Source organism: Meriones unguiculatus, chromosome 11 (genome assembly GCF_030254825.1).
Source record: "Meriones unguiculatus strain TT.TT164.6M chromosome 11, Bangor_MerUng_6.1, whole genome shotgun sequence".
NCBI lineage: Eukaryota > Metazoa > Chordata > Mammalia > Rodentia > Muridae > Meriones > Meriones unguiculatus.
The window spans coordinates 3,250,907-3,273,690 of NC_083359.1; the positions used below are offsets into that span (position 1 = coordinate 3,250,907).

At 48.1% G+C, this 22,784-nt stretch overlaps 1 protein-coding gene across 2 annotated transcripts in view; it reads right to left on the bottom strand.

Annotated features, from left to right (window-relative positions):
- The window catches only part of Myh10 (myosin heavy chain 10), a 119,306-nt gene that overhangs the window by 46,631 nt on the left and 49,891 nt on the right, over positions 1–22,784 (bottom strand). For both annotated transcript variants that reach the window (XM_021642521.2, XM_021642520.2), the window contains exons 6-12: positions 18,076–18,168; positions 6,475–6,538; positions 5,038–5,136; positions 3,631–3,774; positions 3,318–3,413; positions 2,000–2,118; positions 1,184–1,336 (exon numbers count right to left, since the gene is read on the bottom strand). In XM_021642521.2, the coding sequence (XP_021498196.1) occupies positions 1,184–1,336; positions 2,000–2,118; positions 3,318–3,413; positions 3,631–3,774; positions 5,038–5,136; positions 6,475–6,538; positions 18,076–18,168 (768 nt within the window). The remainder of the gene's footprint in view (positions 1–1,183; positions 1,337–1,999; positions 2,119–3,317; positions 3,414–3,630; positions 3,775–5,037; positions 5,137–6,474; positions 6,539–18,075; positions 18,169–22,784) is intronic.

A 22,784-nucleotide genomic window follows, 5' to 3' on the forward strand; every position in this document is an offset into this window, starting at 1 on the left:
CAACAGTGTCTCACGATGGAACGGTTACGGCTTACCAGATCTCATGCCTCGGCCATAAGGGAGAAGATGGCACCCAAAAATCTTAGACTCACACATACTGGATTCAACTAACGGCAAGAGCCAGTTTCTAACGTCCATCATGACCCTTCTGTGCCGGGGAACAGCTTCCAAAGGCTGAGATTACGGGCCAGCACCAGGTGAGGGCCCGCCCTTTCCAGCAGTGCTGCTCCTTCGGGAATGTGGCCTTTCTGCTTAAATTCTAATTAATAAACATAATTACACCCTTAGAAGCCCAGCACACAAAGCAGTGAGCTTCATATGGCTACGAAATTTTGTTTTTCTTAGCCACTGTGTCTACCACGAGGCTTGGCTACTCCTGAGAGGCGCGGCCTGTTGAAAGAGCAACTCCACAGGCTTTGCTGAGGTATTTAAGTTACAGGCGCTGCGAACGACCAGGCTTAGCTCTAAGCAGACCAACATCGTGAGAAACAGAACATCTGCTTTAGGAAGCTAAGGAGTTAGCCAGGAAAGGTAGCAGCGCTGGGGTTACTGATGGTGGCGAGCCGTCCTGTGGGTGCCGGGAGCCCAGCATGGGTCCTGTACATGTGTCGCTGCCCAGCCATCCCTCCAGCCCTCGTGGTTCTATTTCTTTCTTTTCTTTCTTTCTTTCTTTCTCTCTCTCTCTCTCTCTCTCTCTCTTTCTTTCTTCACTCTGGCCTTTACCCGGCCTCCTCGGTATGGCTCAACCGGCCTCCCTCCCTCTTCCTTCGGTCAACTATACCTAGACACACGGCATCACAGCAACCTCTCACCGTGATAGTCTCGCCCACAGAGCCACTAGGATTCTCTGTACCCAAAAAAGAAAGGCTTTCTGAGCAGGCAGCTCGAGACTGTCTAACACCTGAACTCACACGCACGGGCACGCACGCGTGAGCACCAATGCAGACTCTTCCTGGACACGCAGCCTCTGATGGCTCCCAGCTCTGTGTCACAGCTCTTTCACTGCTGTGCGCAAATTTGTGAGCCAAGTGGTTATCCGCTGTCTATTGTCTGACTCTAGTCAAAGAACAAGGAATGCACCTGTTTATTTCTGACCGCCTGGCACTAAACCTCACACATAAATGAACCTTAATGTTTGTTGGGAGAATGAACAGAAAGCAAAAAGAACAAAAGGGAGGAGTACCTCAAAAATCTCAAAACCAGCGATGTCCAGGATCCCAATGAAAGAAGCTCCCTGGCGTTTGGTCCTGTCCAGGGCTTTATTGATTCGGTGAACGAGCCAGCGAAACAACCGCTCATAGGTAGCTTTTGCCAGCGCTTCCACCGCAAAATCTGCCTGTAATTAGACATCAACTCTTAGCAGGGCGAAGCCTCAACAAAACATTTGGAGCAGTCATGTCGATGCCACACAGAACGCCAACACCTGAAATGGCATCGACTGCTTAATTACACCTACATCTCAACAGATGCACGAGGACACGTAACGAGAACTGCGGCCAGTCACCTCATGGTCGGGCAACCTCCCCCCACACACCCTGGTCTTAGAACCTGGGGCAACTGCACCTGTCTTATTAGCCTGGTTTTTGGCATTTTGCCCCTGAAAAAAAAAATCACCTTCGAACCTTCTTAATCAAAACCATCACAACCAAACAGCAGACACAGACCCTCTGTTCTTGCTGCTGTACTACCCAGAAAAAATACAGCGCAGTGGTGACCTCTGTCTTGTTTGGCTGTTACAAAACACAAGACTTCTCAGTCAAATTATTTATCAGCTAGGGGACAACTGGAGATGACATTTCAATTTTACTTACAAAAAAATCAATTTAAAATTCCTTGAATTAAAAAAAAAAGCAAATCACTACAGAAAACCAAAAACCAAAACATTCATTTAGCTTCAAGATGGTTACAGGATGCGCTTACGACCTCAGTCTGGTGGAAGGCTAGTCCGCCACAGCTGAGCACGGCAGCACATCTTAAGGACCACCCCTCCCGGACTCACTTGCTCTTTGGTCTGGGCTTTCTGCACGTAGTCTCGGCCGACCTTGATCCGGGGGGTGAGGATAGCGCGGGTGAACTCCATCACATTCATCCCAAGCAGGTGGCACAGCTTCTGTGCGACTGAAGTGCGAGAGATTCCTAAACTCCAGTCATGGCATTTAAGCACCGGAAAACTCTAGAAACTCAGGTCTCCAAGTGTGACAGAAGTCTAGGTCTAAGTCTGGTGAAATGCCTGCTGCTCTTCTGGATCAGTAATGGATCCAGAGAGACAGTAAGCCTCCTGGCCTTCTAGAGGAGTGAGCGCCTTGGCCATCTATGGCTTGGTTCAGGATCCAAACTGTACGTCTCACCTTAAATCGTAGGCACTCCACTGAGTTGGATATGACCGAGTGGGAGGCGCACGCACCCTTCTGCTAATACAGCTAAGTGACTGGATTATGGCACAAAGGGTCCTAGTCGCCAAAAGCTCTAGGAAGACGGCCCATTTCCTGGTCAAGAAATGGTGACCATGACCTCCATAAGGTGGCGCACGCCTTTACTCAGAAGCAGAGGCAAATGAATACCTGGGAATTTGAGGCCAGCTGGTCTACACGGTATGTTCTAGAACAGCCAGGGCTACACAGATAAATTCTGCCTCAAAAATAAAAATAGGGACCACGATATAGAAGGCGAGCCATTCCTTCAGGGTTCACGCAGAAATAAACAATTATAAAACCTCAAGGGGCTACCAAGAGAGGGATATGTTTTTGGCATGTGCTCATGTGTATGTCCATGTACGTGTGCATGTGTGCATGGAAGCCACAGGGCACCCTTGGGTGCTGTTACTCCGGTGCCGCCCACCTTACTTGAGGCGGGACCTCTCACTAACCCAGCGGTTATGGACAGGGTTAGGCTGGCTGGACAGGAGCCCCAGGGACCCACCTTGTCCACACTGCTTGATTACGAGTGCGTGGCCCACACCTGGCTGTTTCCTGTAGGTTTGGGATAGAGCTCCGGTCCTTATGCTTACATTGTGAGCATGTTAGCAAATGAGCCATCCTCCTACCCCAAAAAGACCACTTCAATGGTGAGTGATGTGACCAGGCTGGCCTTGAACTCACAGAGATCTGCCTGCCTCTGCCTCCCGAGTGCTGGGGTGAAAGGTGGGCACCGCTGCCCAGCCACGACCAGTGTTTAGACTTTCAGTGAGTGTGGCGCACTGCATCCCTGCACGCAGGTGAGGCAGAGGACTGAGGTCTGAGGCCAGGCTCAAGTGAACAGGGAGACCCACGTCAGGCTCCAGCCAGAGGAAACAGGAAAAAGTACGTTCTTTTGTTTACCTGTGTTTTCCGGCATGGAAGCCTGGTCGGTGTTTCTCTCCTTTTTGAAAGAGATGTTTCCAAACTGCAGCACTGAAGACACGACTTTTAGCATTGCTGGAAAGCGATAAACAGAAAAGAAGACAAATCAATCAAAACGCAGCAGGGACACACCCTAACTTACATGGTGTGAAGAGCTGGCTCCATGCAATGTTTTGTAATTCTTCATGAAACTAAGGCAGCTCTGACTCCCTTCCCCGCTGTCTAACTTGAGTTGTTTGTACCGAGTTCCCGGGAACGCTAACAGCTAGGCGCGGTCTTAGAACCCACGTACAGAGAATCTCGTCGTGGGAGAAGCCCATGATATGCATCGCCTCCATGGTCTCCTGAAAATTATCCTTGTCCTGCTGGCCAGGAATGGGAATGTAGCCGTTGGAGAGGAACCTGTAGTTATTAAAACCTTCAAGGAGCAAGTCGGCTGAAAGAAAACACAATGAGGAAAATGTAGTTACAGGCAGGAACACTCTCCCTCCAGACACGGGGAGCTCAGGAGGGGGCTTGCCGTCTGACCATCACTGGCGCGAGCTCCCTTCCTTCACACACTGTCAAGTGTACAGTTTCCCAGTGCTTGTCTCAGTGAAGGAAAAAGAGGCGAACATGGTTAATACCCTGCAGGCTTTAGCTTGTTTTGTTTTGTTTGTGGTGGTCTGTACGGTTTTCTATCTGAAACCGGGCGGCAGAGAAACAAGTAAAAATTCCAGCTGTAAATATTTTCACCATCACTTGAATGAAAGCTCCGCAGCTCTTAGTCTGTATTTTGATCTCAGCAGGTAGCGTACAGCAATTCCCCTGGGGTCTACAGCAACACTTCCATGAACTCAATATCTGGCAGCAGGGGTCAGGCCCCCGAGCCCTGTGCAGGAGAAGCTTCCTGCAGGCCAGCTGTGATGCTGGGGACGCGCCGTGTACATGCTAACACAGGCTCTCCCATGGAGGCAGCCCAGGCCCCTGGCCGGTCTGCTCAGTGGTTATACCGCCACCAGAGACAGGCGGCTAAGGGATGCCCCCAGCAGCCACTCATTCCACAGGAGCCCTGCCAGGCCCTGCCAGAACGCTCTTTCGGCGAGTACACTCAGTGGTGCTCAGGGATGGTCTTTACTAGTGACAGAACACAGCAGGTGGGGCCGCTTACCCCTGCCCTGCCGCCCCACTAAGCTCTCTTTCTCCTCCGTAGAGAATCCCTACAGACCACTCCTTTCCGATTCTAACTATACCTCACTGAGCTTCTCACTGTTTGCTTCCCCTCACCTTCTTTCAACACTTTGACAATCTTTTGATCAATTCCAATTGCAGAGTCATTACCTGTCTGCAGATGAAAACCCCGGAGCCTTATTTATTCTCTTCAAATGTGTCATCTTGAGTATTTGGTTTCTTTTTAGCAATACTGTGTATAACTGAGTTCTGACTCCTTGCAGGCTCCCCTACTCAATTTCTAGCTCCATGTATTCCCCTGGCTGGCCTGAACTCTCTATGTCTCTATGTAGACAAGGCTGGCCTCGAAATCACAGAGATCCTCCTGCCTCTGCCTCTCAAGTCCTGGAATTAAAGGTGTGTGCCTCCATGTCCAACTCTAATTTTACTTAAGAAAATCTCAAAAGCTAACAAGGCAAAATTCACAGCTGCCTCTTAAGTTCAACAGTGAAAAAGGTAACTGAATGTAGAGGGGAACCCCATTACTTACACCTCAGGTGCTCCCCTGCTCCGGAGAGCAACTGGTAAAAGATGTGAAACGTCCGTTCATCTTTGGCTTGACGAACAGCACGCGACTTCTCCAGGAGGTCTGAGCAGCCGGTTAAGGATGGGCCTTCAGTGCAGTGCCCCCACAGCCTTCCTTCCTGGCTGCGCAGCAGCTTGCAGGGAAGCACTCTAAAGAAGAGAACGCTGTACGAGAAGGGGCAGCCTATGATTCCTGCCAATCTGCTCGACTCGCTGGGCTGGGAGGGATCTGAAGGGTGGCAGGAGTATCCTCAACCTCAGCGCTACTCTACCCGGCACACAGCGCCACAGGCTGTGATAAAAGAACACAGAACCACACGGGAAGGCAAGAAAGCTAAAACCAACAACGAATGTGGCTGATTAAGGTAGAGGCTATTCAACACCAGACTATCACACGTTTACAACTAAGGAACAGGCAGAGACGTGAGCCAGGAGACAGGCACTGCATGGGAAAGCGACCTCACTAATCAAACGGCAGGTTTCAAGACAGGATCAGATCCAGGCTAGGCAAATGCTCTACCAACTGAGCTGTGTTCCCGGCCGCCCCAAACTTGTTTCATAGCCACCTATTGTTCCCTCGGGCCACCTACACAATGACGCTTCTTAGGATTATTCTATACATCTGTCATGTTCTGTTTTGCTCTTACTGTATTAACACAAAATAAAACTTAACTCCATAATTTCATAGGTTTGTCTCATTGAGTAGAGGCACAGCGTAGGGCTGTCCTAAGAATATGGTAGGGGCTGGAGAGATGGCTCAGTGGTTAAGAGCACTGGCTGCTCTTCCGAAGGACCTGCGTTCAATTCCCAGCACCCAAACGACAGCTCACAACTGTCTGTAACTCCAGGTCCAGGGACTCTAACACTCTCATACACACACAGGCAGGCAAAATACCGATGTACATTTAAAGAAAGAGAAAGCGGTAAACAGTGGCCAAACAACCACAGCCGTCCAGTCTATACCACAGCTATGGGAGTCTCTACCCGCAGGCCCACAAGTCTGTGCCTGTCTTTAAGATGTGTTGTTTACTTCTTTGAGTATACATCGGAGCCGTGTGAGTTCCTGAGAACCCTGTGCAGGCCAGCCACGGAGGACAGGAGGCCGCCAGCCCCCTGGGAACCGAGCGGCATGCAGTCATGAGCTGTCTGACCTGGATGCTGGAACCGGTGTCCCCTGCAAGAGCAATGAGCTGTCCACCGTCGAGCCATCTTCCGGGCCTCTGTGGCCAGCTTTAGAGAACAGCACCAAAATTATCCATGCCATTTTGGAGCTGATAATCAGTAACTGAAAGCACTTGCGTGTGTCACAATGTCGCTTAATTCTCCCACTAGGTATGATATCATGACTAAAGGCTGCCAAAAATGAAGCTATTACTTTGGACTGAACTGTGAGAAAGGATACATGTTTCAATGTTGGCCCCAACAATATAGCCAGTTACATCAAAGTTGATTCGAATAAACTTGCCCTGAAAATAGAGAGAGAAAAATGGAGATGAGTAAGACAGAGGACCTGAGCATTATAGTAAAACAAAACAATATGGCTGCCGCAAAAAAAAAAAAAAAGCCTCGTTAGTGTAAATTATTGATAGAGAGACCACTGTCCTAGACTGTGCCAGAAACTGATAAGGTGGACCAATACAGCGCTCACTGCGCGCCTACTGCTTGGACAGCCTGAGTTTGGTTGGAGCATCCACATCAGGTCCACAACCACCCACAAACCCATTTTCAGGGGCCCAGCAGCCTCCTCTGGCTTCCACAGGCATCCATGCCCATGGCACACACTGCACAGATATGCACACGTAAGTGGGAAATAATTAGAAAAATCTTGTGTGTGTGTGTGTGTGTGTGTGTGTGTGTGTGTGTGTGTGTAAGGGGATGGGGCACAGGGAAGGTAGCCTCAGCCAGTTACAACTTGAAAGCTTTTTCAAAGTAGTCTGAGACAGAAGGCATCTTGGAGGAACATTACACAACTAGCCTTTAACTGTTAGGTTTGAAATTTTAAATACTAGAGATTATTTTGTGAGAAAACAGAAATCCATTAAAAAGTGGAGAATGAGGGAACACGAAGAGACATAAAAAAAGTAACAGAGTAATTTCTTCTAAAATGCTGAATGTTTTCCATACGCCCGGCACCTTGAGCGTCTTCCATAACCCTGGGAGAGAAAAGGCTGGGTAAGGCTCGGCACCACAATATTGGCTGAGCAAGCACAAGCTGGGTTGATGGCCCCCATTCCCACCATAGACAGACAGACAGACAGACAGACAGACAGACGAGAACATTCGAAGAGAAAACAGGCTCGTTTCCTAGTTCTTTGATAGTTTCATTGCACTGAGTGCCCAAGCTGGTAAAGAAAGCTTAAAAATGAGAAAGCGAGACAAAGATAAATCTGGGTGTAGCTTACTGTAGTTTTAGCCAGATCAGACACTTCACAGAACAGGAACACGAGCAGAGACTGGGAAGGCCTTGTTCTAGAACTAAGAACCTGGACATGTGGAAACCCTGACATTCGCCGGCAAGGTCCCAGCAGCCACCCTGGGGGAGCCAGCCCCACGGCTGGGGGCAGAAAGGTTTGACCAGCAGCTATACGGAACACATGTACAGTTGCCTTTGGTATCTGTTCAGTGACTCATCGCACACATTTATGGACAAGAGCGCACAGGGTGGCTCTGCTGGCTTTTTCAACTGTGTTCCTGGAAAGCTAAAAGTGGGCTACAGGAAAGGTGTCTCTCTCGAGTGTCTTTCACACTTTTTACATATTGAGAAACGGCTGAGGTGGTCTGAATGAGGATGGCTCCGGAGGCTCACACAGTGTTTAGTTCCTTGCTGGTGGACTGTTGGGGAAGAACCATGAGCTGTGGCCTTGTGGAAGAGGGGTGTCACGGGGCTGGGCTTGGACGTTTCAGGAGCCCACACCAGGCCCAGTCTTGCTTTCTCTCTGCTTCCAACTTGCAGATCAAGTGTGAGTTTGCAGATCTGCCCTAGCGCCTGCCTGCCCACCGCCCTGCTCCCGGCCAGGATATGACCCTCTGAAACCGCGAGCCTCCAATTAGACGCTTTCTTCTATAAGTTGCCTTGGCCATGGCGTTTCCTTACAGTAGTGCAACAGTAACCCAGACAAGGGCCAACTTAAAAACGATGCCATCGTTACTACAGCAGCCGCCCAGGTAATCGCACCCTTTAAAAATCTGTTTATACATATGTATGTGCCTACACGGCTTTATGTGGACCGCGTGTCTGGCAGAGAGGCCAGCAGAAGCTGTCAGATCCCCAGGAGCTGGAGTTACAGGCTGTCCTATACTCTTATCATTTTAAACGTTGGGGGTGGGGTGGGGCGGGGCGGGGCTTGAACTCAGTGTCTTGACATGCTACATTCCCAACTGTTATTTTAATCTTTTTAGTATTTTTGGTAATACTTACAAACAATGATCCAATTCTTTGGAAGATGAATCAGTACAATGTTTTAATACAGAATGAGATCACTAACACACCATCTGCTTCTAGGGTTTAGAAAATGGTCCAGTAGATCCATATGGTAATTACAAGACAGTGCATTTTATTCCACTTTAAAGATAAGTTTATTTTGTCTTTGTTGCTGGGAAGAACCCCCATCCTCCCTTAAGAAGGAAAAAAATTAAACCATTACGCCAGATGGATAGTTAACTGTTCAAAAAAAAAAACAATTCAAAGTAAAATTGGGTCCTGATGTTATAAAAGAGGGTTAAAATCCTCCATAAATCTTAAACAGCTGTTCCATCCATCTAACAGCTCACTGAGTTAATTAAGAGCTGCTATTTTAAGAGACAGTAGTCAAAAGACAGTGTTCTGATTCCAAGGCTACAAAGCACACATTGCCAGCACCGCCGGAGCACTTGACTCTGGTTCAGGCCTCTTATCTCGACACGATTCCTACGTGGGAAAACAGTGCACTCACAAATTCATTATATCCCGGAACACGAACTTCCAGCCTTCACCATCATGTGGAACTTCTTCCCTGAGTGCACAACAGCACCACCCCAGGATTCTGTGCACCAGGCCTGGGTACGCGCCCAGAGGAAGTGAGGTCACATTCAAGGGACGCCTTCGTGCCCATGTTTATCACAACGGTATTCACAGGGTGTGATGCGGAATCAGCCTAGGTGCCTGTCGACAGATGTGTGCGCATACTGGGTGTGTGCTATGTAGTATGTGCTAATGGTGGAGTTTTATTCAAGCAGGAAGAAGAATGAAGTCATGCCACTTTTAGGATAATGTGGATGGAGCTGGAGGGTAAAGTGAGGAAGCTGGTTGACCGAGAAGACAGGTTTCCTGGGAAGAGGAAATGGGTGGCTGGAGAAAGGGTAAGAGTCTGAAGAGAAATGGAAGAAATTCAGGTTTGGGCTTTCCTACCTGCTGACCTGTGAGGGAATGTTCTGAAATAACTGAGCGGTGGGGTCACCTGCGTGGTAGCACTGGTGTTTCCAGCATGGAGTGCTCCATCTCCCCATCAGTTCCCTAGCTCAGTCTTCTTTTCCTGACTGGGCCCACGGTCACCCCAGCCATTACAATGCGGGCCAGATAAAGATCCTTGGGGCAAATCAAAAGATCTAAGAGAGTCAGAGAAGGGACTCCAGCGAGGCCAGGATGCAGGAGTGCAGGAAGGAAAGGGACTGGAATGCCCCCTCCCCTTTCACTTTTTCTATATGCCCCTCAAAAGAAACTAGCATTTTAAAAATCAGTACATGCAAAGTAGCAGAGTTGATTCTTCCTCAAAAATATGAAACAACAAATTTTTAAAGTTGAAAAACTACCCACTTTAAACCAAATGGTATTTATGTGCAGATATTATACAAGATGCAGCCAAAGATTCTAACATGAAAAAAAAAATGAAATAAAACTCAAAAACCATTTTACTGAATATCCTCTAACAACGCAAAAACTTAAATTTCAATGTTAAGCCGTCAACATTGATTGTCCCAGAAAATTAGGTGAAGAGGTCAGAGGATGTGCCACCATTCCAGGTGAGGCTGCCAAGAACCCGGGGTATAAGGGATGATATTTGCCTTTGGGAGTAGAAGGTGGACAGAATCTGTGAGTTAAAAAGCATTCAACACACACACACACACACACACACACACACACACACACACACACACACACAGAAACTCATTCCAAATGACTGTGTCTAGTGAAACACAAATCCAGACTAAACAGACTCTAGAGCGGGTCCTTTATTTCTTAACTATTACGTGAAGAAATCCATGCTAAACATACTATCTCCATGAATCTCAGATTGTGGCACTCAGAACGTTCACCTAGAGACTCGCCAACCAGGGGAGAAGGCCACAGAGGCTGTTCACTGTAGCCATCGCAGCATCTCTCTGATGGACAACACTCAGGGCTGTCCAGGGCAGTCTGCACCGCAACGAGCCCTGTGAGGGACTAAGCACAGCGCCTTCAGAAGGCTGGGTGGTACCTGAGCTACACCCAGCCTGAAAACACAAGTTCCTAGGACAACCTGGACATTGCCTATCTTAATTCTATAAAGAAAATGTAATCTTTCTTGTCTATCTTCTTTAGCTGTATAGATTTCATTATGTTAATCATATTGTATAGGTCTATATGAGTTGGGATACCACTCAGAATGATAAACAAGAAAGAGGACCCGGGGTAAGATGATCAATCCTCACTTAGAAAGACAAGTGGGATGTGCATTGGACGTAGGAGAAAACAAGTAACAGGACAGGAGCCTACCACAGAGGGCCTCTGAAAGACTCTACCTAGCAGTGTATCAAAGCAGATACAAAGACTCATAACCAAACTTTCAGCAGAGTGCACGGAATCATATGAAAGAAGGGGGAGTTAGTCTGACGTGGGAAGGATAGGAGCTCCACAAGGACCAAATATATCTGGGCACAGGGGTCTTTTCTGAGACCGACATGCCACGAAGGACCATGTATGGACATAACCTAGAACCTCTGCTCAGATGTAGCCCGTGGTAGCTCAGTAACCAATTGGTTTCCCATAGTAAAGAGAACAGGGACTATTTCTGACAGAAACTCAATGGTGGGCGCTTTGACCTCCCCACAGTCCTGCTAGGCCACAGAGGAGGACTTTGTAGCCAGTCCTGAAGATACCTGATAAAACAGGGTCAGATGAAAGGGAAGGAGGTCCTCCCCAACCAGTGGACTTGGAAAGGGGCAGGGAGGAGATGAGGGATTGGGAGGGAATGAAGGAGTGGGATACAGCTGGGATACAGAGTTAATAAAATGTAACTTATAATAAAAAAAAGAAAAGGAAAAGAAGAGAAAATGTAATCATCTTATTTAGTTAACATTTGCTCTGAACTGACAGACTTCTGGGAAAATATCAGGAGTGGCTATCAAAACACCTAGAGTAACTGAGACGAATGAACTACTGGTTAGCAGCTACTACAGGGAAAAGCAGCTAGTTTTACACTGCAATTATTTCCCCTTCCTAGTTTGGCACCGAACACCATTACATTTGCGCCATGTTTTACTTGAGCAAAGTTTGTGACGTATGTGTGCTCCGTTTGAAGTTCCATTCCGGAGGCTGCCATTTCCCTTCAACAGGAAGGTCCTGTGAGGAGTACTGGCTAGGGTTTAATCCAGAGGCCAGATGGCCACGGCAGTATTTCAATTATCCTAATCTCCTAACCACTCCAGAACTTTTGCTGCCGCACGGAGTCTGCATGTGAACTCCGTGGCCTGTTACTGAACGTAATGGACACAGAAATCACCAGGATAGCGCGAGTGTGCTGAGATACAGGCCGACCTGTGCAGAAAACCACGTTCTACCGAGCTGTGACTCCGACTAAGGCTCTACGAGGGCGAAGGTGCACAGTGCTGCCCTGCCGTGCTAGCTTATGGAACAGACTGTCACACCAGCTACAGTTGGTGGACTTTTCAGGGACAGTTTTGGTCAGAAGACTTGGGGATGTTTGCAGCACACACGAGGGTGTAAACCTGTGATTTGATTTCAGTATAATCAGGCCAGAGGGAGGCCCCGCACCTTGCCTTGCTCCAACTACTGGAGGCTAATTATCTACCAGAGGCACAGCAGAGCTGAACGCCTAAACTGGCTCAGGTTGGTTTAACAGCAGAACACAATTAGTAAACAGAGCACTCGTGCAAACAGCTTTCCGAGAGCTGTCTGCGGCTTCCAACAACAGTCCTGTTTCAAAGGCTCGATGTGAGAGCCACTGTCCGTAAACCGCCTCCATCTGAACACATTCTGCTTCTCATAAAGAGCACTGTGATGATTATTTCCATACGGTAACGCTCTCCTACAGAATCCCTTAACACGGAACACATGCCGGCATCTTCAGAGGAAAAGGTATCTTCAGGAAATTAGCCGGCTATATCAGATCAAAGAAATGGAACCAAATGGCTTCGGAAGCTCGGAGGCTACAGCTTCAGTATTTTCACTGCAGTAAACATGACAGCATGTCTTCTTACTGTGCATACGGACCATCTTTTGGCATCGCATCACTTTCAGGATGTCCTGTCCTGTCCACGGAGCCTCCCACATAATTCCAACCCACCCTGCTCCTGAGACAGGGGCACGCGCGCTCTTAGGGGTGCAATGCAGAGCGAGCAACCACGTGACGTGGCCTGCCGGGGATGTTAATGTTTGAACCAGAACGAAGGCGGGTGCCCCGGAAAGGGCTCTCGCTGGCCCAGTAGGCATTCTGAAGTGGCATCCAGGGCGTTTGGTGGAATGGATCCCACAGACACATCCCTGTCCACTGTGAGGTGCGCAGTGGGCACACAGCCTCGAGGGCCCTCCCGGCTCGTGCACATCCCCGGGGGAGGGCGGCAGGCACAGTAGCTGCTACTGACTGTGGGCAACCGGCTCCCTGACTGCCTTGAGAGAAACATGGAGGCTGTGAGAGTAACAGCTTCCTCAGAGGGTGCTCAGACAGCTGGGGGCAGGGAGCAACGTGGTCACGCTCAGGCACACTCAGGAGGCTTAACCAACCAGGTTCACTGCCCCCTGGGCCATGGGCCACGAGGAAGGCTCTGAATTCCTAGGAATTTTGATTTCCCAAGATTTTGCCGTTTTATTTTGCTTTAATAAGCTTCAGTAGCTTTTTGATGCCATTCAATTTACTGATATAAGACATAATGGAACAAATTCTGAACGAAAAAATTTTCTATTCAGAGTACGCTGAACCTTAGAGACCTAGAAGACACCCACAGACACAACCGCTGGGCAAAGAAGAGATGCTTAATAATTAATTCAGCTGCACAACAAACCAGCACTCAAAATTAATTTGAAGTTGAGTTATCACTGGTTACTCTCAGGCCCCTGAGGAGTAAAGGCAAAGGAGTATGTACCCAAAGGCAGAGGAGTATGTACAGGAACATGTATAGAAAGGCACCTTAACTGAATGGAACTCAGGCAGCAAAACCAATTACAAAGTTATTCTTTATGAAGCTACTAAAATCAAGACAGCTGCTTTAGTGCTGCTCCCCTTACGATCCCATCAGAAAGCTTCTTAGAAGCCAGGCAAACCAACAAAGAAATCTCCAGGACTGTACAAAAAGTGAAAAAACTGGAAAAATAGCTTTGCTTTTTGAACGAATTCTATCTAAGAATATTAATATTGCCTTGATCACTAAGGCAGGAACTTGTGAGGCAGGAACTACAGCACCGAGCCCAGAGGAATGCTGTCTACAGGCCTTTCGGCTTGCTTTCCTGCACAGCCACGCCCACCTTCCAGGGGTGACACCACTCTGCTGGGCCTCCCACGGCCATCAGTAATCAGGAGAGTGCCTGCACGCGCCCACAGGCCAGTCTAAGAGGAGCAATTGCTCTTCCTTGCACCCAGGCGACACTGTGTCTAACTGACGAAAACCAACCAGCACGCTCATGTCCTTTAGTTTGAGCTACAATTTGAATGTACAGCCAAGAGCAGAAGTTTGCAACTTCAGCGTCACTGACATTTGGGTAGCTGTATTATGGGTCTCAGCAGCCTCTCTGGCCTCCCCCAACAGAAACCAACAGCACATCGGTACTTCCCCGTGGCTGACTATCTCTTGGGGAGCCCCAGTGAAGAACCAGCAAGGGAAGCGCTGAGGCTGGAGAGGCGGCTCAGCAGTTGCGAGCACCGACTGTTCTTCCAGGTCTGTAACTCCAGTCAGAGGGAATCCAAGCCCCTGCGCTGGCCTCCATGGGCAGCAGTACCTGGTACACACTTAGAAGAATTGGGGGGCGGGAAACCAGACGTTGCTGCTCCTCCATACTTTTTCGCACCCTTTAATCCCCCTATCACCTGGATTCATCCCTTATCACTAGATGAGAGAAAGGACAGAGAGGAGATCCTTGAATCTAATTTCTTTCTTCTTGTAACAACTGCAACCAACCTCCACCCCAGAACAGCAACCCACTCTGTGAGGCTCCAGCATTTCCATAGCCTCTGAAAAGTTCTCAGAATTCCAAATATCACAGTCACAGAAACTACCTGCAGCTGGCAAACCCACACCTTTGCTAGAGCACGAGGCAGATCATAGCCAGCTGCTGCAGACAGTCCAAGGCAGCCCCACACCTGGGATTAAAATGAAAACATATTTCTGTGTTTTAAAAGAAATCAAAATCCAAACTTGTCACTACAGCCAGGTAGTGGTGGTGTATGCCTTTAATTCCAGCACTCGGGAGGCAGGTGCATCTCTGAATTTGAGGCCAGCCTAATCAACAGAGTAAGTTTCAGGACAGCCAGGGCTACACAGAGACACCCTGTCTCAAAAATAAAGTAAATAAAATAAAATTTAAGAAGAGTAATGTCAATTATACATCAGCACCTATTATGTGTCAACAAGGAGATCCTCTAAGGATTTGAGGTAGCCAGATTGTAAGATGGACACCAAAAAGGACTGAAATGCAACTTTTAAGATGCTCTCATACAAGACACTTAGCAGGCTCTGTCTTCTCTCCTGGCTCATTCCCTACAAGGGAAAACAGCAGCCATGTGAGGTCACTCAGGGAGCTCCAAAGAGGCTCAGCTGCTGAGGCCTGAGGCCTTCTACCTCAGCTGATGGGGAATACATCTTCTGGTCAGAAGCTGCCTGCAGGCGCCCGGAGAAGGAGCTGCCAGCCTGCCAGGCCTTCACGCGATGCCAGCACTAACCAACAATGTCATAATGACAGCTTTAGTCAGAATGACAGCTTTGTGTGGCATGGTTCCAGAACCCCCAGCCGGGCTATGACCAATCTTCCAACATCCTCCCAACATCCAGGGACCGTGAGACAATGCCAGTATCTTCTGGGTTATTTGCTGTAAGCAACTGAATGCAAGAAGGAGTGAAGTCATGCCCCTGGCAGGGGGTAAATTCTTCATCAGTTTAATTACCACCAACAGACACAAATAGTGTTTTAGTAGCAACTTCTCTAGGTAAAAATAAGACTACAGTGTATCATACAGTTTCTCCTGGATTTAGACAGGCAGTGGGGGTGGGGAGGTGTCAAAAAAGATGAGGGGCTTGATTTATGTGGTAAAATAAATGATTTTCCATGAAGCTGTACTTGCAAATCTTCACGGAAAAAAAAAAAAAGCCACATACCAAAACTGGGAGCTCACTGCTTCTCCCATCCCACTAAACACAGGCTTTTCAGGAGGGAGAATTTAAGATTCAGTTATGGCATAGATTAATTTGGATGGTTCTGGGAAGGCCAAGCCTCTAGTTCAACCCCCCCCCAGACCTTTTCTAAATGCAGGCACAGGCATTCTCAGCCCACTTTGGACAAACAATGCTAAAGGAATTACTAAATGAACATTTAATTAAGCGAATCTTCAAACGTTCCTCACTAGGAACAAACAATATTCCAGGCAAACAGATCGTGATTTCCTACATAATGTGGAAAGCCTGTCACACTCGAGCTCTCAGGCTGAGACAGACCAACAGCGGTGACCTCCCCTCATGTTAACGTTCTGACCCTAGCACTTCAGGATGCAGTTGGAGGAGAAGGCCTTTAAATGATGACTAAGGGAAATGGGCCCTAGTCAGCAGACAGGTGTCACACAAGGAGACCGAGACACAGATAGAGGGAGATCTGGAAGAAAGTGGCCATCTGTAAGACAAGGAGAGAAGTCTTACAGAAAACCAGACCTACTGATGTCTTGATACAAACTTTCAGCCTTGAAAAAACACATCTCTTATCTCCTGGTTACAACCTAGACAGCTAGAGGCCCAAGTTTACCGGTCTAGGCCTCTGTGACAACTGAACCCAGTCCCTTCCACTAGTCAAAGATCCACACCACCAAAAAACATACACGCAGCCCACAATATCACACACACACACACACACACACACACACACACACTCAGTTTTAAAGAGCAGGTAACAAAGATACTGCTACAACTAGAGAGCCCCTCTTCCTGGTGTTCTTGACCATCACCAACGCTTCAGGAGGGAAAAAATAGTCAAATTTGAACAACTTAAGTGAAATAACTGAACATTAAAGTTTAAGTTTCTTGGATAATAGAAAATAAAAAGCCCCTTAGTCATTAATTTCTTAGCTATTAAGGGGTTAGCAGAGTTTAACAGTTAAGAAAACACACTGTAACCCAGTGGTGAGTTCAAAGCCAGCCTGGTCTATCACATGAATCACAGGACAGCCAGGGCTGCAAGAGGGACCCTGTCTCAAAAACAAAGAAAAGTAAAGAAGTTGTAAACAGACGCCATCCTAGTGAGAAGCGCCCTGTCTGTGCCCCACAGAGACACAAAGTTGTAACAAGGACAACTCATTACAGTGACACCAACGTCATCACACCCAGTGACCTGCTAAGTACTCAACACACATACCATTTGTCTTAGGGTTTCTATTGCTGCGATGAACACCAGGACCAGAGCAATTTGGGGAGGAAAGGGCTTATTTATTTGGCTTACATACCCCACGTCACAGCTCCCTGAGGGAAGCCAAAGCAGGGACTCAAGCAGGGCAGGAACCCGGAGGTGGGAGCTGAGGCAGAGGCCATGGAGGGGGCTGTTAACTGGCTTGCTCCCCATGGCTTGCTCAGCCTGCTTTCTTAGAGACCCCAGGACCACCAGCCCAGGGGTGGCACCACCCACCCCTGGGCTGGGCCCTCCCACACCAATCACTAATTAAGAAAATGCCCTACAGGCTTGCCGACTGCAATCTTTTTTTTTTTTTAATTTTATTTTTTTCTTATCAGTTACATTTTATTAACTCTGTATCCCAGCCGTGTCCCGCTCCCTCATTCCCTCCCAATCCTATCCCCCCTCCTTCATCTCCACCGTGCCCCTTTCCAAGTCCACTGATGGGGGGGACCTCCTCCCTATTCATCCGATCCTGTTTTATCAGGTATTTTCAGGACTGGCTGCGAAGCCCTCCTCTGTGGCCTAACAGGACTGCTCCTCCCTTCGGGGGTGGGGAGACCAAAGAGCCAGTCATTGAGTTCCTGTTAGAAATAGTCCTTGTTCCCCTCACTATGGGAAACCAATTGGTTACTGAGCTACCACAGGCTACATCTGAGCAGAGGTTCTAGGTTATATCCATACATGGTCCTTGGTTGAATGTCAGTCTCAGAAAAGACCCCTGTGCCCAGATATATTTGGTCCCTGTGGAGCTCCTATCCTTTCCCCATCCTACTAACTCCCCTTCTTTCATATGATTCCCTGGACAGCAATCTTATGAAAGCATTTTCTCCATTGAGGCTCCGTCCTCTCAGGTGACTATAACTTATATCAAGTTGATATAAGAATAGCAAGCATACCACTACCCATGTCAACCCCATAAAAAGAGGGCCTGGCAGAGGTGAAAAAGTAAGCGGAGGGTTCCCATACAATCATGTGTCCACATAAAAACATAGGAAATGAAACACAACTTCAATTACTTTCAATGTGGCTACTGGAAGTATTACTACATCCATTAACTAGCCTTTCTTAACTTCTAAAAAGACCTATCAATCCATTTGCTCAAGTCATAGGAGACATTTCATGGGAAATCTGAGGAAGTCCAAGCTTTGGGGCTTTTCTACTTACAAAGCGAGATGAGTTATCATTTTTCACAGTCTTCGCATTTCCAAATGATTCCAGAATTGGATTTGCTTGTAAAAGCTGCCGTTCAAGTTCCCCCTGAAAGACACAGAACAGACACATAGATACACACACGTTAATGTCACGTCTTTACTTCAGTCCTTGGGTGAAAGAGAGGCTACAAGACCACCCTCTCCCTGACACTTTCACCCTGCCGCCATCCAGTGACCTCTGCCGGCTCCTCATTCCTGGTTATGGTGACGGCTTCTGCTGAGAGAAAAAGAGGCCAGCATCCAGAGAGGGACCACAGGAGGAGCAAACAGCATGTTGGACAGACAACAACTTAAACTAGGCAGACAGTAAGACAACAACCGGTGTTCCTGAAGCGGAACTGAGCATGACACTGCTGAAGGAGACTCCGCCCCCGTTGTTACTTTTGATTCTGCTTTGGGTGAAGGGCTTAAGGTGGCTGACTGAATAATCTCCACCCTCCCGAGTGCTTTCAGTCAGCGTCGCCACAGGGAGGATGGGAAACAGCCCCACCAACACGTCAGCGGCTGGCAGTGATGGCAAGGTGCTCACGTCACCCATCAGGAGAGCACCTGGCATAAAGTGTGCTTTAGTCAGTCTTCAGAACAGATTTCACAAATGAGAAGTGTAAGCTCGTGAAACCCCACACAAAGCTGCGGGAGAAAGCGTGATACCAGAGGCCAAGGAAAACACTGCAAAGCCACGTTCCGCTTAGGGAATGAATTCTAGAATGATCTTTTACGATCTAAGTCTACCCCCCAATCTTACCTCTGTACTTTAAGTTGCCCACAATATTCTAGTCCTAAAGAAAACAGAACCCCGAGCAAATGTGAGCAAAGAGAGTGAAATATAAAGAACCTCATGCAGAGTTTCTGGAGTTTAGTGGTCATCACGATGCATGATGCAGGCCACGATCGAATCTGAAAACGGGAGCCAATGAGTGCGGCATTACCTCACTCACGGATCTGGGCATCAACAGGGCCCACTCACGGTGTCAGCATCCCCTGCTGGGACTCTGTGAGAAGATGAGTTCTGAAGAGCAGGGCAGTGTTCCCAGGCCACCTGATGTCTATCTGGACGGCCCGGACTCGCACAGGCCTTAACCGCAGTCCAGCACTGTGTTCAGCTGAATGCAGTCAAGGACTGGTGCTGTCTTGTGAATTCATTGCCTAGTATCACTCCACTTCCTGGGCATTAGGCAACCTCTCTCCACACTGATTCTCAGTTTATCGGCTTCAACACTTAGAGACTGTTTTTATGGAAACTTCTGTATATTACATGGTAACAATTTTCTTTCCTTCCTTCCTTCCTTCCTTCCTTCCTTCCTTCCTTCCTTCCTTCCTTCCTTCCTTCCTTCCTTCCTTCCCATCCTTCTCTTCCTCCCTCCCTTCCTTCCTCCTTTCCTTTCTTTCTTCCAGACAGTCTTATTATGCAGCCCTGGCTGTCCTTGAACTTACTATGTAGAATAGGAAGGCTTCCAAATCAGAGATCCACCTGCCTCAGCCTCCTGATTGCTGGGATCAAGGGCATGTGTCACCACTCTCAGCCAGTAATTTCTTAAAGGTGACTGGAATCCTGACCTAACTTTGATTATTGAAAGCTCCTGTTACTAATGTCTGGTGTGGGCTGGGGATGTAGAGGAGAGTGCCTGCCTGGCATGTGCAAGGTCACAGGTTCAGTCCCTCATACTGCAGCCTGCAGGGGACGCAGGCAGACTGTGAGTTACTGCTCTGTGAGCTGTCACCTCCATCAATATGTCTGAGATCTTCCTTGCAGTGTGCGGACTATACCAGCTGTCTGAACCTCCAAAGGCTCCCTCTCTCCTCTGCTGTCCAATTCTATTTGCAGGACTGTAGGTATAATCTCTTGTGTACTGTATGGATTCTTCCCCTGTCAATAAACAGTTGCTGGACTATAGCTGAAAGGCAGGAAAGACGAGGGACAAGTTCCAGTAGACAGAGTGAATGCTGGGAGAGAGTGAAGTGTGTCGGGAATTCACTCCAGGACACTGAGGACAGGTGCATGAAACCTGAGCAGAGGTAACCAGCCACATGGCAGAACATGCCTAGCTTTAGTGGCCTAGGCTTCTGCAAATGTTTAGGACTCAAGAGTCATTATGTCTGGGAACAAGGATGTGGATGAAAACATGGATTACAGAAAACCCCTTTTTACATGGGATCAGAGTGCAGAAATTGTCAGGGAAACTGAGACTCTGGTAAGTGAGGCACCTACTGTAAGACAGAGTTCTGAAATACAGATTCCTTAAAATCACACGCTGTCTTCCAAACCATGATTAAAAGATTAAGGTGTTTTCCTAACTAGGAAGTGAAGCAAGTATAGCATTTCTGCTTTCATGCCCCTAAGCATGGCAACAGGGAACCTTTGGGTCACATTTATCTCGCTGGTTCCTTTCCCTTATCTCAGTCAGTATCAGGTCAAAATGACACATGGAATGTTAGAGCAGATGCGTAAGTCCAAAAATGTTCTGGTAGTACCTGGGAAGGGGTGGCGGCGAGCCAAGGCTGAGGTCTCAGTGTCACCATGCACATTAGTGTCCTGAGTCACAGCTGTTGGCTTTCCTAATGGTGTCATGGGATTGCTTCTCTCCTAACTTAGCTGAGACATCAGTGAGACCAAGCAAATATCTTACAAAGCGCATGTCTCAAAACTGCTATCACAGTCTTATAATTAACTAGGAAAATGGTACTTCTGTCTCTAAAAGCTACTAGGGAGCAATGGCAACTTACATCCCTCCTAGAAGTAGGCACACACCTTTGCGTCCATTCTAGGTGATGATAAGCGTTCTCTACGGATATGGGGAAGCAGTATTTAAATCATTTACAAACGTCTAAGGACTTAGTTATACAATGTTTGAAGGTCTACCAACCACAGTGAAAACCATATCCTCGTGTTTATGGTACAGCGTACAAGAGACCCTCAGAAGAAGGACCCCCACACTTGGCTGGGCCAGGCACAAGTGTTCCAGGCCACGGAGGGTGGGGCAGGAGGCCTCAGAACAAGCGGAAAGTCACATTCCAATTTCAAGCAGGCTCTGGTGTCCCTATCTGCCTTGTCACCTCTGCCTCAGCCCAAGGCAGTTTAGAAACTGAGGAGGGACACGGTCATCTGAAGATGTCGAGAGGCAAGTGACTGGCTTGAAGCATTGCTCTTAGAGGTAGTTTTAGAACTTAGTCATGCCTGTACTGGGGCTTGGAGAGTGATGGGCACCGGAAAGCTTCCAAACGACCTGTCAGGAGAAAAGCCGCACTGGTACTGTGCTTGCAGCTGCCTGGTGGGCGGCACCGAGGGAGTAAAGCCAAATATAACTTCCAATTATGTTATACAACATATCTAAAAGTTCAGACAAATCTTCGCTTCAAGTTTACTTTTGTTACTTAAATTTTATTTATTCATATTTTCAAGGAAAACATAAGGGACCCGCCGTACCACTTGGGTGGTGGTTATGGTGAAGGGCAGGCTCTGCCAAGCATGGGTCTGAGCATAGAGAAACAAACGGCCATACATGGCTCTCCTGCATTCACGTGATCCAGCAATGCAGTTCCAGGTGTGCGCGCATGCGCAAGGAAACAGTGTCCCTACAGACAACGTACCTCAACGTTCAAAATGGCACAGATGGAAGCAACCCAAACGTCTGCCAGCTGCTGAGTGGACCACGAGTGGACAGGGCATATTTAATACAACAGAACGTTACTAGGCCATAAAAAAGAACAACGCTGCACTCGTAACGGTACAATGTCGGCTGAACCGCAATCACGCCTAGAGAAGAACAGCCGGACTACCATTCTCATTCACACACAAGGCCCAGAACAGGCACATATGGAAATACAAAGTGGGTTAGTGGCTGTCAGCGCAGGAGGAAACGGGAGGTGATGGCCAGCAGGCACAGGGGTTTCCTGTGGGAAAACAAAAAACGAAAATGTCCAGCACTGTGATGACGCTCAACTATGCAGCTGTGAACACAACAGCTGTGAAAACACGGCGTTCTGTGTGGATGGTCAGACTGCACAGCATGAACTATACTGCAATATTTGACCAACAAAGTTCACTGTAAATTCAGAAACCAATGAAAGAAGCAGAGTGGGAGAGAAAAATGAAGTAAAACAAATGGAGACTTTGCAAGGTCAGCACGTGTAGGCTCTGCCCCTGCGAACTCCACCAAGAAGCCATGAAAACATTTTGTGGGGAGCAGCACCTGTACCGGACATAGGGGTTCTCCTTTATCATGGTAACAACTACTTACACGCACCTGTATTGGAACAGGCATTGTAAGTTCTCTAGTGTGACTTAAATGACACACAGGGCTGCCCAGGCTAGGTTTTACATGCGGTACCTGAGCTTCTAAGGGAGCCAACCCCACCGGGGTAGCAAGGGACTGCTTTATAAGTTCATATTCTTCAGGGTGTTGGAGGGAAACCGAGGACCGATACTCGCTCATTTCTAAACACCCACACAGCTACTACCCTACCAACTTGACGAAGGTAGCAATGAACACAGAAAGGCAACCCTGGGGCTCGTGTGCACAGACAGCACACGCAGAGGCCTGCAACTCAGCAGGGACAGCACAGCCAAAGCGCAGCTTCCTCCTTTGGGAGAACTTGCGACCAGGGCTGGACTGGAACCCGAGACATCCAAGGGCGACATGCTGCTCGCATACAACTGGGATG